The sequence below is a fragment of the Sciurus carolinensis genome, chromosome 6, assembly GCF_902686445.1.
Source record: "Sciurus carolinensis chromosome 6, mSciCar1.2, whole genome shotgun sequence".
Lineage (NCBI taxonomy): Eukaryota > Metazoa > Chordata > Mammalia > Rodentia > Sciuridae > Sciurus > Sciurus carolinensis.
The window spans coordinates 140,440,283-140,455,255 of NC_062218.1; the positions used below are offsets into that span (position 1 = coordinate 140,440,283).

The 14,973-nt window shown below is 43.6% G+C and overlaps 1 protein-coding gene across 2 annotated transcripts; it reads right to left on the reverse strand.

Annotated features, from left to right (window-relative positions):
• Positions 1–556: 556 nt before the first annotated feature.
• Atox1 (antioxidant 1 copper chaperone) lies at positions 557–14,724 on the reverse strand. Of its 2 annotated transcripts, none has more exons than XM_047554863.1 (4): positions 14,571–14,724; positions 7,642–7,717; positions 3,898–4,054; positions 557–693 (listed from the first exon to the last, which is right to left on the reverse strand). In XM_047554863.1, the coding sequence occupies exons 1-3, from the start codon at positions 14,574–14,576 to the stop codon at positions 3,930–3,932; spliced, it is 207 nt and encodes a 68-aa protein (XP_047410819.1). In that variant the 5' UTR covers positions 14,577–14,724; the 3' UTR covers positions 557–693; positions 3,898–3,929. The 2 variants fall into 2 exon arrangements, with proteins under 2 accessions (XP_047410819.1, XP_047410820.1); XM_047554864.1 differs by having other exon boundaries at positions 557–702.
• Between the last annotated feature and the right edge of the window lie 249 nt (positions 14,725–14,973).

Genomic DNA, 14,973 nt, shown 5'->3' on the forward strand with positions numbered 1-14,973 from the left:
ATCTCTTAATTCCAACTTACTTGGTACACTAGTTTTTCAAAATATGGAATCTAAGAAAGCAGTTAAAAAAAAAAAAAGTAAGATAAGGAAATCACTGGTCTGGCCTGACATCATTTTTCTTTTTTTTGGGGGTGCTGGGGATCGAACCCAGGGCCTTGTGCTTACAAGGCAAGCACTCTACCAACTGAGCTATCTCCCCAGCCCCCGACATCATTTTTTAATATATATTTTTTAGTTGTAGATGGACACGATACCTTGATTTTATTTTATTTATTTTTAATGTGGTGCTGAGGATTGGATTGAACCCAGGGCCATACACATGCTAGGCAAGCACTCTACCACTGAGCCACAACCCCAGTCCCTGGTCCAATATCTTTCCTCTATAAATGAGGAACAAATGAGGTCGAGAGAGAGGAAGTGACTTGCTAAAGATCACGTGGCAAAGAATCAGAATCTATAGGGTCCCACACTCCTAGTAGGAAGCTCTGGACACTAGACCTATGTAAGCCTACCAACCAACTGCATACGAGCAAGAATATCAAGACAATGCAAGAGATGACTTTCCAACAAAAGCAGCGTGACTTTATTGCAGGGAAGTCAGGAAGAAGCAGGGCAAGTGAGGATCTCTTCAGGAACTCCATTGCTGAACAGGACTGCCAAATCCCAGGTCCACGTGGAAGCCAGATCAGCGTCCTAGGAGAGCTAAAAATTAGGTGGAACAAAGGTGCCATCTACTGTGGAAACAGCAACATTGCAAAAGAAGTAAAGGTTGCACCCACAGGTAGCAGTTGGGGGTGAGGGGCGAAACAGGCTGCAGAGCAGGAACTAGAATTCCCACGTCCAGACCTGCACATTGCACCCACCAAGTCTGTTACACCCACTAACCTTGCTGACTATTCTGGGGAACTATCAGGGCTGCTGGGATTCCCCAGCTGACAGTACCTCCTGTCCTGTTTCAGTTTATGATGGAAAGGCAATAAAACAGAAGCACAAGCAAATACTCTACCAAGAGTCACACAACCTAGGTGACTTTGTAAACAATGAACACTCTATCTCTGTGGTTACCAAATCTGGCCTCAAATCAATCACTGGGGAGCCTCTTAAAACTGATGTCAAAGACAGATGCCACCTGTGCATGGGGTGAAACCTGCCTGTTTGGTGATTCTTAGTGAATATTGTGCACCTGAATCTTTAGAAGCCTTTCCATGCTACACATGGTTACTGAACTATGTGGAGTTGAAATTATGTGATGACTAGAACTCACTTCAAAATAACTGGGGTGGGGGCATGGATGAAACAGCATCTAACTGTTGGACCTGGGTGATGGACACTTGGGATTCACTTTTTTACACTGCTTATAAATGTTGGAAGCCTCCTATACCAAAAAAGCTAAAATAAATAAAAACCACAATGAGAATTATTCAACATGAAAATAATGAAGTACCGATACAACTTGGATGAATCTTGAAAGCATTATGCTACATGAGAGACACCAGATCCCAAAAAGGTCACATATTGTGCAATTCCTTTTATATGAAATGTTCAGAGAGGCAGAAAGCAGATTAGCGGTTGCCAGGGGATGGAGAGAGGGACAGTGGGGAGTGATTGCTTACTGAACATAGTGCATTTCTCTAGGATGATGAAAATTTTAAAACTAGACAGAGGAAATAGCTGTAGATTGTGAATTTTAAAAAAATGCACTGAATGGCACACTTTAAAGTGGTTAACTATATATCATGTCAATTTCACTTCAATAAAAAAAAGGCTACTATGAGAAAAACACACATTAAGCTACACATGGTTTACAAACAGCAAGTGTTACTTTTTTAGTCAAAAATGTTTGCATGTGGGGCTGGGGTTGTGGCTCAGTGGTGGAGTGCTTGCCCAGCATGTGTGAAGCACTGGGTTCAAGCCTCAATGCAACATAAAGAAAAATAAATAAAATAAAGGTATTGTGTCCACATAAAGATAACTACAACTGAAAAAAAAAATTAAAAAACAAAAAATGCTTGCATGCCCGAGTCAATCCACAGTGTCTGCATTGGGCTTCCCCATGTATACAGCCAGCTCAGAAAGTGAAAGAGGTTTGGTTTATTTTCCCCTCTTTCCTTCATTCCTTCATGTCATAGAGTACATTTACCAAATGCAATCTTACATGGTGGCCCAATATGAAACAGGGCTGTTTGGGAGAGATAGAAGGGTCCTGAACACCCCCACTCACTGTCCTCATAAGCCACTAGGGGTGGAGGAAGAGTGTTTCTCAGTATGGGGAACTGCTAGTGTTTTACTCCCATAGAGAATAATCCTTCACAGAGGGATTGTACAGTAACCTGCAAGGCAGGAAAGCAGGGTGGGGGCTTTAGCCCCATTTTACAGATAGTAATACCAAATCTCAGGCATATAAAAAGTTCAAAAAGTCAGCCAGGAGTGGTAGGGCATGCTTGCAATCCCAGCTATGTAAAAAGCTGAGGCAGCAGGAGGATTGCAAGCTCAAAGCCAGCCTCAGCAACTTAGCAAGAACCTTTCTCAAAATAAAAAATAAAAAGGACTGAGTATATAGTGCCCTTGGGTTCAACCTCTGGTACTAAAAAGAAGTTCCCAAAGTTAGTGTTAAATAAGGGCAGAGCTAGAATTCATTCTGTGCTCATTCCTGAACATGGGTTGTATGGATATGGACAGAAACAACAGGAGGAAAATGGATACATCTGAAATCTCTTGACTTGTGAGTGGTGTCACCATATACAGGGAACATAGCTTAGGTTCCAAATGCTCACCTTTAGGAAGGAAGCAAACTACACTCACAGAGGGCTCTCATGACCTGCCAGTTGATAATAGCTGGTCTCTGCCTGGGAAGCTCTCCATGGACCCATTCAGAGGGTTAATGCTACCGCAACAGTCACACAGAACTTTGATTCAGGATACCTGACTTTTCTGCCTCTGTCACTCATCTGTGAGGCTTTGGTCAAGTCACTTCCTTCTCCAGGCTTCATTTTTCCCAATTACAGTGAGGGCACTGAACCACATCAGGGAGTCACTGCTATTCATGAAACAAATGCACTACATGGTCAGTGACAGCCAGGAGTACCTGCTAAGACTGGCTGGGTACAATGGGAAGGAATGTTAGATTGATGAGCAGTCTGCCCTGGCTGGAAGGTGAAGAGAACTGGCACAGTGCCACTGGTTTATGTAAAACCAAAGGGAAGATTCAGCTTAGATGAGTCACTATTTTGCACCAGTCGGGGCAAAGGTCATACTTAGGAAGCTGACAGCAGAAAAAGGCATAGTCTGAATTAATTTAGTTGGTGAGTGCACTCAGGAGCACAATGCCCAGGTTAGCACAGGTGTCAACTCTGATGGGACAGTCATTTTATAAAAGTCAAAGACTCAGGGTCATGCACTCTAAACTTAAACCCTGACAACCACAAAATGCACCCCTCAAGTCCTCAAGGGGTGCTAACAAAGGGCTCTGTCTATTCACAAGGGGCTGTAAGATTCCCCAAACTTGTAACTTGTATTAGACATAAGGAAACATATGTAACCACTCCAAACAAAGTAGACAGTGGGTTAAAAATAAACCAGGGTGCTCTCCTGTCCCATGCAAACTCTAAGGCCAAGGTATAGGTTGACCATTCCTCATCTGAAAATCTGAATTCCAAAATGTTCCAAGATAGGAAACTTTCTGAGAGCCAACATGACCCTCATAAAAATTTCAGATCTTAAATTTTTCCAATTGGGGATACTAAAATAAAGTCTATGCAAATATTCTAAAACCTGGAAATTCTGAATTCTGAAACAATCCTGATCCCAATCATTTTGGATCAGGGCTGTTCAACCTGGATTACCCCTGATGAGAGTGTGAAGAGCGGGTTGTTCAGCAGGTGCTGGAGCCTCACCCACCTGCCCTCTTCAGTCCATACTGTCAGCCCATGCTACTTGGGGCCGAGGTAGGAAACAGTCTTTCCCGTTTTATTCAGCGTTGCCAGCAGAGTGTCCATGCTGTGCTCAGATTCGATGCAAACCTTCTTGTTCGGCAGATCAATGTTAAAGTCAACACCTGCAGGAAGAGGAAATGGTATGTGGAGAAAGGAAGACACTCCCAGTTACAGCAAAAAAGAGTCTGGGTTCCTAAAAGATTACTCATAATCACCTTCCACTTTCCTTAAGAACAGGGACAGGCAAACTTTTTCTGTACGGGGGCAGAGAGTAAATGTTTTAGGTATTGTGGGCCACGTGTAGACTCTGTTACATATTCTTCTCTGTATCTGACTATATTTTAAAAAATTTTAATTATCGTTCTCCACTGCACAAACAGGAAGGGGGATGGATTTGGACCACAGTCTGTACTTTTTCAATCCCTAGTCAAGGGCTTAAGGCTTTTTTTTTTTTTTTTTTTTTTTTTTAATACACTTGCTTTTTTCTTTTTCTTTTTTTCTTTTTTTTTTTTGGTATGGGGGATTAAACTCGGGGGCACTCGACCACTGAGTCACATTCCCAGTCCTATTTTTCATTTTATTTAGAGACAGTGTTTCACTGAGTTGCTTAGGGCCCAGGTTGCTAAGGCTGGCTTTGAACTTGCAATCCTCCTGCCTCCCAAGCCACTGGAAATACAGGAGTGTGCCACTGCGCCCTGATGAAAATGTAAATACAGATATACCATTTATTTATTTATTCCCTCTCCCTCTGCACACCTCCCCCACCCTGTCTCTCTCCTTTTTGCCTTTTTTGGGAGTATCAGGGGCACTTTACCCCTGAGCTTTTTTTATTTTATTTTGACTCAGGGTATCACTAAGTTGCTGGGCTGGCTTTAAACCTGTGATCCTCTTGCCTCAGCCTCCTTTGTAGCTGGAATTACACACACATACCACTGCACCTGGCTTCATTCTATTTTTTTTTATTAATAATTTTTAAAGATGTGGTGCTGGGGATTCAAACTGAAGGCCATGATCATGCTAAGTATATACTCTACCACTGAGCTATACCCCCAGTTCCTCATTCTTTTTTTCTTTTTAAAACAGCTACACAGTCTTCCACAGTGTGGACGTTCTGAACATCTACTTCATGCTTAGTCCCCTGTTGGACACTGAGGTTGCTTCTAATTTTTTCACTGGTATCATAATATTGTTATAGCAAACCAATCCGAACATAGCAAACTTGAGAATAATTCCATGCCATGAATTCACAGACTAGAAATTGTGCGGCAATAGATTGGCAATGCTGAATGCTAATAATACTGCAAAATTGTCTTCCTTGTTCAATTCCAGCACTGCCAAAAAAAGGAAAAAAAAAACACAAAAAAACCACCCTTCTAAAAGGTGTCAATTTAAAGCCCCAACAGTACATAGGAGGACCAAGAAGGTCTTATTTTGACAACAGAAATGCACAGGGAATGCCCTTGATAGATTCCAGGCCTGGCCTCACTACTCACTTGCTAGGTAACCACGTCAGGTTCCACCCATTACAGGCCTCAGCTTCCCCATCTATAAATGAAGGGGTTGTAGTTGGCCAGCCATGATGGTCTTTTAGACTCAAGTATGCCTTTAGTCTGTGATTCATCAGGTCCAAGACTGTTCTTCTAGGGTCCTAATCAATTCAGAAAAACTTTGAGTCTTTTCAAGATGCCATTCTGTAAGAATTGTAATATGAGATGGAAAAAAAAAACCTGCCATGGCTGATCCTCAGGCACCAGTCAAAAGGTCTGAAGTGCAGGGTACAGAGTTTAGCCATAATCTAAGTCTATATGTAATGATGCCCAGGAAGGAAAAAACACTATGCATACTTGCCACACTCTGGATGTTTGTTTTTTTGGCTCAGGATGGTCTCCCCCTTACCTTTGGAATAAATACTATGGTGGTATCACAGAGCTGAAGGAAAGCCTGGGATTAACAAACACAGCAGATTTCAAATAGTGTTCCTTGAAGCCAAGGCTCTGAGGCAGGTGTTTCTGAGCTGTCAAAAAAGAAAGGTCCCTCCCTCCAATGACTTGCTCCACAGCATGCTACTGCATACAGGAGGGAATTGACATGCAGTTTCTTTTTTTTTTCTTTTTATTACTAGGGATTAAACCCAGTACTCTACCACTGAGTTACAGCCCAGTCTTTTTTAAAATTTTAAGATAGGGTCTCACTAAGTTGCACAGACTGGATTTGAACTTCCAATCCTCCTGCCTCTGCCTCCCAAGTTGATGGATTACAGGTGTATGCCACCATGCCAGCTGGTGTGAACCCAGGGGTGCTCAGCCACTGAGCTAAGTCACCACCCTTTTTAATTTTTATTTTGAGACAGGGTCTTGCTGAGTTGCTTAGAGTCTTGCTAAATTGCTGAGGCTGGCTTTGAACTTGTGACCCTTCTGCCGCAGTCTGGAGCTTCTGGGATGACAGGTGTGCACCACTGCACCCAGCTTGCAGTTTCATTTTTAAAGTACCCAGAGCAAAAGCTGATGTAGACTAATGGTCCCAAAATACAGCAGGGACACCCAGACCCCAGGAAGAGAGCTCATAGCCACGCAGTAAGTCCCCAGCCAGGTTCTTTCCACTGTTTCGGATTTTTTCCGATGAAGATCCCAGTTTACAGAGCTTGAATTCAGTCACTGACTTGCTGTGGGGACTTTGGGCAAGTCACTTCCCCTCTTGGCACTGGTGTCAAAAATCCCATTCCACTGAGGGAAAGTACAACTCAGAGGACTGTAATGAGAACACATCCATGTGAAAGCAACCAGAAAACTGAATATTATTATCGTTTAGGGTTTTAAAAAAGAAAATTCTAGCCTGGCACTGTGGCACACACTTTTAATCTCAGCTACTGGGAGCCTGAGGTTGGAGAATGCAAGTTCAAGGCCAACCTTGGAAACACAACCTTGGAAACTATCTCACAAAAAAAAAAAAAAAAAAAAGGGGTTGGGTGGGTGGGCTGGAAATAGAGCTCAGTGTAGAGCATCCCTGGGGCATCCCTGGGTTCAATTCCCAGTATTGCACAATAAATAGATTAATTAATTAAAATGAAAAAAGAAAATCTTAGTAAACTGGCTGAGCCTGGGATTACCAGAACTCTGATCACAACTTGGTCACTGCCTCATTGAACCTTAGGACCAGATCTCAGACTTCTTTGGACCTCAGTCTCCCCAGCTGTGAAGAGAGGTGCTAAGTGAGAATAATGATTTTCTAAGCATGTCCGAAGGAGATGCATAAGAGTTCTACACATGACTGGTTCAAAATTAATTTCTAAAATTGCTACCATTTTAAAGGTTTAATGGAAAATGACACTGAAATGTGTCATACAGCAAAACTTGTCACAATGCAGATCACCAACATATTAACCAGTAATGTCAGGGCTCCAGAGCTGGACTGTGGGGCAAAATCCCAGCTCTGACACTGGCTCTGTGATCCCAGTCAAGTCACTGAACTTCTCTGAACTTCAGCCCCCTCCTACTTCAAAAGGAGATAATCAAAAAAGTTATAGGAAATGGTTGTAGAGAGATGAGATCCACAGAAGCCATTAAGTGGAGTACTTGATGCATGAGAAGTACTCAATAGTATTTTGTCTTACTGTTATCAGCTTAAACTAAAGCTTCTCCTGCTCCGTTGGTGTGCACTGGAACATGTCAGCTGTGTCTCCCCATCCCACCCTCAACTCAGGGCGACTCACCTCCCAGCTTGTTGAGGACTCGGGAGACAGCTTCCGCACAGCCTTCACAGGTCATGTCCACAGAGAACTCGTGCTTCTGAAACAAAGGGGGACAAGGAGTCAAGCCCTGCAGGACCCACACTCTGTAACAGCAGGCAGGCCTACGCAGGGCCCAACAGAGTGCAGAGGCCCCGCAAGGCCTGGGCGGTACAGGGCTCCGTGGGAGCCTGTTTCTGAGCCCCAGTCTCTCCAGCTGTAAAGTGGATAAGGGTTTGTGTTAAATGGGATGACTCCCCACAAATCCTCTAGCAGGGTCTGGTTCATAATGAATAGGATCACCTGGAAAGCTAGTTTAAAAAAAAAAACAACAACTTTTTTTTCACATTTCTACCTTCAAGTGATTATTTGTGGACTTTGTCTCAAAATCAAGAACTCTGGCACAGATGTGCCCCTGGACTTAGTAATGCTGATCTAGGGGGCCCATTTATGCCACAGAAAATTGTTTTCTGCATTACAGTCAACTGAAAATTTATAAGAACTACAGGTTCTAATCAGAAGACCTGGGCTGTGACATCTGTTATGTGTAGTGAGCATCCCAGGTGATGCTGATAGGTGGTGATCAAGGTGGGAAGGAGGTTCCCAGGAGACAGGGGTTTTGTTCATACTGTTGCAACCCCAATACTTGGGACAGTACTTGGCACAGAGGAGATGCTTATACATTTTGTTGAGTAAATGAATGAGTGACATGGCTGAGTGACAACTTCTGAGTCTTTTGCTTTCAGATAAGGATTATTTATACCAACACTTACTTATTTAAACTCTCTAGAAATGAGAACATCTGGAGTCAGACAGTTTTGGCTTCAGATACAAGCTCTGACACTTACTAGTTTTATGGTCATAAGTAAGTTACTTAATTCCTCTGTGGCTTGGTTTCCAAACACAGATGGATAACAGTTCTTCTCCAGGTTGGTGCATGGAATGAACACAGGATTTTAATCATGGTAGCTAACATCCAAAATGGCCTCAATCTTCTCTGTCTCCTGGGATTTATGCCATTGAGCAGTCCCATTTAACAACAGCCTACGGTTGGACTGCGTGTCTAATAGAATATGGCTGAAGCAATATTATATGACTTCTGAGCCTATCCCAATGTCTTAAAAGATACCGTAGCTTCTGCCCTACTGTTTCTGGGATCACTCATTCTAGAAAAAACTAGCTGCCACATTATAAGGGCACTCAAACAAACAGACAGAGGTCCACAAGGTGAGAAACTGAATCCTCCAGCTAAGTGAGTACACCTTCCTGGAAGTGAATTCTTCAGCATTGGTCAAGCCTTCAGATGACTGCTGCCTCAGCCAACATCTTCAATGCACTTTCACGAGAGATTCCACTTGATTCGCTCAGCTAAGCTGCTCCCAGATTCCTGACTCTCAGAATCCATGTGACTACTACAGGGCAATAGGTAACTTATACATTAGTAATCTAGAGATTAGAGCCTAGTATTAGGTTCCTCTATGTAAAAAGTTAGTTATTAGATTATTATGAATAGTTCCTTCCATTTCTCTCTTCTCTTTCCATTCAAAAAAATGTCTAGGCTGGGTGTGGAGGTGTGTGTCTGTAATCTCAGTGGCTTTGGAGGCTAAGGCAGGAGGATCGCAAGTTTAAAGCTAGCCTCAGCAATTTAGTGAGGTCCTAAGCACCTTAGCAAGTCCCTGTCTCAAAATAAAAAATAAAAAACAGGCTGGGAATGTGTCTCAGTGGTTAAGTGCCCCTGAGTTCAATCTCTGGCACCAAAACAAAACAAAACAAATGTCCAGGGTTGGGGATGTAGCTCATGCTCAAGGTTCTGGGTTTGATCTATAGCACAGCAAACAAACAAAACCAACAATGTCTACCTTTTCCATGACACACATAAAAATATTTCAAATCTACTATGGGTCGAGTAGCCCTCATCTGAAATGCTTGGGACCAGAAGTGTTTCACATTTCAAATTCTGGAATATTTGCTATATATAATGAGATATCTTGGGGATGAAAGCCAAGTCCAAACACAAAATCTTTTTATATGTCATTACACCTTATGCACATAGACTGAATATAATCTTATGCAATATTTTTACACTTAGTTTTGACTGTGATCTATCACATAAGTTCAGGTGTGGAATTTTCCACTCGTGGCATTGTGTCATCACTCAAAAGTTTAAGGTTTTGGAGCATTTCAGGTTTTCTGACAAGGTATGCTCAACTTGTTTTTTTTTTTGTTGTTGTTGTTTTGTTTTGTTTTGGTATTGGGGATTCAACCTAGGAATGCTTCACCATTGGGCTACTTCCCCATCTCTTAATTATTTATTTTGAGATAGGGTCTCATTAATTTGCTTAGGGCCACATTAAGTAGCCAAAGCTGGCCTCGAACTTGCAATCCTTCTGTCTCAGGCTTCCAAGTCACTGGGATTACATGCGTGGGCCACCATACCTGTTGGGATGCTCAACTCGTAATTCAACTGGAATTCTGAATATAGCAATATATCCAGCAATCCCTGCCCCACATGGCCCCAGTTCCCTTTTCTATACCAAAAGGGTATTAGCCAACTCAATTTTCTCAACTTCCCTGTAAGAATCACCAGGGGAACTTATGGAAAGTGCAACTCTCCAGGCACCTGCCTCAATGGCTAGGTGGATCTGGAGCACGCCCTGGGACTTTCCATTTTCAACCTTCTGGAGATAAACAAGGAGGCAAAACTCCATACCTGAGAAAAATGGGAAAGTCTCTAAACACATTTGCATCTAGATTATCTTCATGCTCTACAGAGGAAACTGAGACCAAGAGTTAAGCAGCTTGGTTTCCCAGGGCTGTACTGTTTTACCTTCATGACCAATACATCACTACTTTTATTGAGGTCAAATCTATAAAACCTGCCTCAAAGAAAATGGTCAGTTTTTCTTCTGTTCTAGTTAAACATCTCTGATTCCTTTGGCTTCTTTCACGACTATTCAAAAACAACAAGTTCTGGAAAGATTCACAGTAAGTATTCCAAAATCTTATGTTTAAAGTATAGTCCTCAGACCAACAGGATCAGCATCATCTGAGAGCTTGTCAGAAAAGCAGACTCTTAGGTACCATACCAGATCTCCTCAATCAAAGTCCTCATTTTAATAAGACACCCTGGTCATTGTCCACTTTATAGTCTGAATGATGTTCAAGAAAATGGATTGGCAACCTACAGTATGCTTGTGATTTGGTTTTACAAATAAAGTTTTGGTGGAATATAGCCAAACTTGTTTGTTTACTTTTGCACTAGAACAGCAGAGTTCAGTATTTGTAACAGAGATCACATTATTTGTAAAGTTTAAAGTACATACTATCTGGCCCTTTAAGAAAAGGTTTGCTGAGTCTTGCTCTAGAGTAACCAAGAGACAATAAAAAGCCATCAGTGGTTTGCAGCTGTATACTGAGCCCAAATTTTGAAGGGTTTCCAAGATTAACATAAGAGTTAAACCTCTTGAACGCCTGCTATATGTCAAATTCTCTTTATACAGCATCTTTCTAGCCTGAAAAGGGAGCTATTCAAATAATCTTACTCAGAAGGAAAGTGAAGTTTCTAAGGGTTCACTAAGGTGCCCACAGTTATGGGTAAGTAAACATTGAGGTCAGGATGTGAACCAAGGGAAATTTTGCTGGTTCTAGAAATGCAAAGTACATTGCCACCCCCCATAACCCTAATTCTTGATGGAATCTCTAAAATGGGAACACATTATTAAAAAGCACAATTTTCTGTTGCCTTATGACCTAAAGTCACCAGATATATGAAACTTTCTGCTGCTGACCACAGGGAGCAGGTTTCCTTTCATCCAGTAGTACAGAGGTCAGAAGTCAGGAGGTGGCTTCTGGGTAGCAAACATTACAAATCAGTGCTCTACTGCTCTACCTCTGCATTGCAAAACTGAATTTGAGGGTAAAGTATGCTCAATGGACAGAGTAATCCCTTCTTTATAGGAAATCTCAAAACCAACTCCACCAGCAGATGCTTGAATCTAGGTAGTCCCAGTTTTTCAGGGCCTCTGCTCTGTCACTTAAAAAACAGGTCCTTTAAAAGTATGTAAATTCACCAGGTGTGGTGGCATACGCCTATAATCACAGCAGCTTGGGAAGCTGAGGCAGGAGGATTACCAAGTTCAAAGTCAGCCTTAGCAACTTAGCAAGGCCCTAAGCTACTTAGCAAGCCCTTGTCTCAAAAAAAAAAGGCTGGGGATGTGCCTCAGTGGTTATGCATCCCTGGGTTCAATCCTTGATACCAAAAATAAAAATAAAAAGTAAATTCAGCCAGGCATTGTGGCACATGCCTCTAATCCCAGTGACTCAGGAGGCTGACGCAGAGGATCACGAGTTCAAAGTCATTTTAGTAAGACCCTGTCTCAAAACTAAAATAAAAAAAGAACTTTAGAAAGGTTGGGATGCAGTTCAGAGGCTGGGTTCAATCCCCAGTACCAAACAAACAAAAAAATCTGACCTTACTGGACTATTGTTGGTAATAACTGGAAAACACAAATAAAATATATAACATAGCCATTGACATCTAGTTCTCAAAAAACAGTAAGTTTTTTTTTTTTTGTGTGTGGGGGTACTTGGAATTAAACCCAGGGGTATTCCACCACTAAGCTACAGCACCAGCCTTTTTTTAATTTTTTGAGATAGGGTCTACCTAAATTGCCTAAATTGACCTTGAACTTGCCGTCCTCCTTCCTCAGCCTCCCAAGTTGTTAGGATTAAATGCACGTGCCACCAAGCCTGGCATGATAACTCTTATGTAGGTCTAGAACAGTTGGGTAGAACTGTAGGTAGGCAGATTTCAACCCCATTTTAATAAGTCTCAGCAGTTAAAAGCTGAAGTTTTTGGGGACTGACCAGCCCAGGCCTAACCTCAACCTCAGTTTCACATTAGCTGTCAAGAAGAGACAGTAATAGTACCTACCTTAAGGGACTGTTGTGATGATTAAACAAGGTCATGCATGTAAAGTGTTCAGAACAATGCTTGGCTTATAGTAGGCACTCAAATATTAGTATACTCCCAACCATCAGAATGTACAAGGATAGAATGTCCTGGATATCTGAAAAAGAATTCCTTTTCTAGGAGGGGAATAGACAAAGGAGGTCCCTCTAGCCTAACCTTTCCAGTTCTGAGATTCCATTATAGAATTGTATGACTTACTTTTATATATATATATACATACACACACACACACACCAAGGATTAAACCCAAAGCATAAGCTACATCCCCCAGTTCTTTTTTAATTTTTTATTTTGAGACAGGATCTTGATAAATTGCTGAGGGTCTTGCCAAATTGCCAAATCTGGCCTTGAACTTGCAACCCTTCTCCCAAGTCACTGGGGTTACAGGGGTGCACCACCAGGCCCCGTTGTGAAGTCAGTTTTAATCCCTATTTTACAAATGAAAAAATCAAGGCAAAGAAAGGGGAAGCAACTTATTGAAGTGACTCAGTTGGCAAGCTAGAGCACAGATTCTCCGAGGTTTCTGGGATTCTAGGCCCCATGCTATAAGCCTTTGCTAAGAACCCTCTCAGGTACCACACTATCCTTGGCTAATCCCCTCCTTCCTTCAGTTGTTCATCTTAGAATATGGCACCAAGTACCCCCTTCTCATTCCAACCATCTGCTCAAAATCCCCAGTCACGGAAACAAAATACAGTTTTCCTCAACCTGCCTTTCCCTCACTGCTAGGCCCACAAAAAAGCCGGTGGCCACTCTTCCAGTCCCAGGGGTGATTAAGGCTCTCCTCTAACACTGACACAGGAGGACTTGCTAAACTGTAAGGCTCATTCCATCAGGTTCTTTGTCCACACTTTGTGTATACTTTGTGAGGATTTGTCTCAAGGTACCTGGGAACACCAAATGATACCTGATATGTTTAAGACCTTGCTCAGCCTCAGGTTCACCTATCAACTCCCAAAAGACAGGTTGCTAAGACACAGGACATCTGTGGGATACTTCTGGGTACCCACGTGTCACAGACTTATGAACTAAGCACCCTGGAGGAAATTGCTAAACGCTTCATTAGGCCAACCAGAATCTCAGGAATGCAACTAGGATCAGAGTTTCTTCCCAAGCAGGTAAGACTGCTTTTGCCCAGCACTTCCCAGGTGGTGTGGTGTGGCCAGGAGGGCAGGGGAACCTGAGATAGGGGGCTTAAAGCATGGCTCATCCAACTCCTGGCAGGAGCTTAAAGAAGTTACTGGGCTATTTTTTTTTTTTTTTTTTTTTTTTTTTAATCTAAGGTCTTAGTTTAAGTAACCATGTGTTTGAGTGAGCTGTAAAGGCAAGATAAGCCCACTCATTCTTTCCCAAACTCTGCTCTGAGCACGGGCGACTTTGGATGGGTCCCTGAACCTCTCTGAGGTTCATGGCTTCAGGTTGAGAAAGTACCCAGTAGGAAGGGTGAAAAACATCCTCTCCCTTTACTGTTACCCAGCGCTGACCTGGAAGTAGGCCAGAGTGGGCAGCGGAAGAGAAGAAAAACATGAACCTCTGAAAAACAGCGTGTCCATGAGGCAACAGCCGCGGCCACCCACTAGCCTAGCGCCACCCCATCGCTCCTTTGGGTCAGCTCCAACGGCAGGGGATCCACGTGGAAGGCGCAGAGACTGGGTGTCCCCATTCTGCCCACTCTATGGATCTGTTTCCCCATATATGCAGGGAAGGTTTGGGCTTGTAATCCTGGAGGCTTTGCGGTTCGAATTCTGAAGCCTGGTTTCTAAACTTCTTTCGGATCCTATTTTCTGGAGGGTCGCAAAAGCTGGAGGGTGCGTGGGGAGGGGTAAGCGGAGGGACAATAGTAGCCCGGGTCTCGGCTGGAGTCCTTTAAGAGCAACATCTGGTCAAGCGGCGGTGCTCCAAGGCGCAAGCCGAGGACCGCGGGAGGTGCACGGCCACTTACCGGCATGACTGAAGCAGTGGCGACCGCGTCGGAGGTGGCGGTGGTGGCAGCAGGGGTGGTGGCAGCAGCAGTGGCGGCGACAAAAGCAACGCCTCTCCGCGACAGGAGGGCGGGCTGGGCTGCGCTTCCGGGAGTGCGCGACAGGAGGCCCCACCCCTCTGGGCCCGACCGGCGGCGAGGCCCCGCCCCTCTGGGATGGCCTCGCGCTAGACCCCTCCCTTTCCTGGCCCCGCAGCGGGTTAGGCCCCGCCCCTGGGCTGGGCTCCGGTTAGACCACGCCCCCGAGCCCGGAGGGCGGGGAGAGGCCCGCAGGCAGCCAGCCCGGCCGCCTTCTTCCGGCGAGCGAGGATCTTGGGCAATCTGCCACGTCTGGAAAAAGGGGTGAGACGGACGCTCTGCTAGC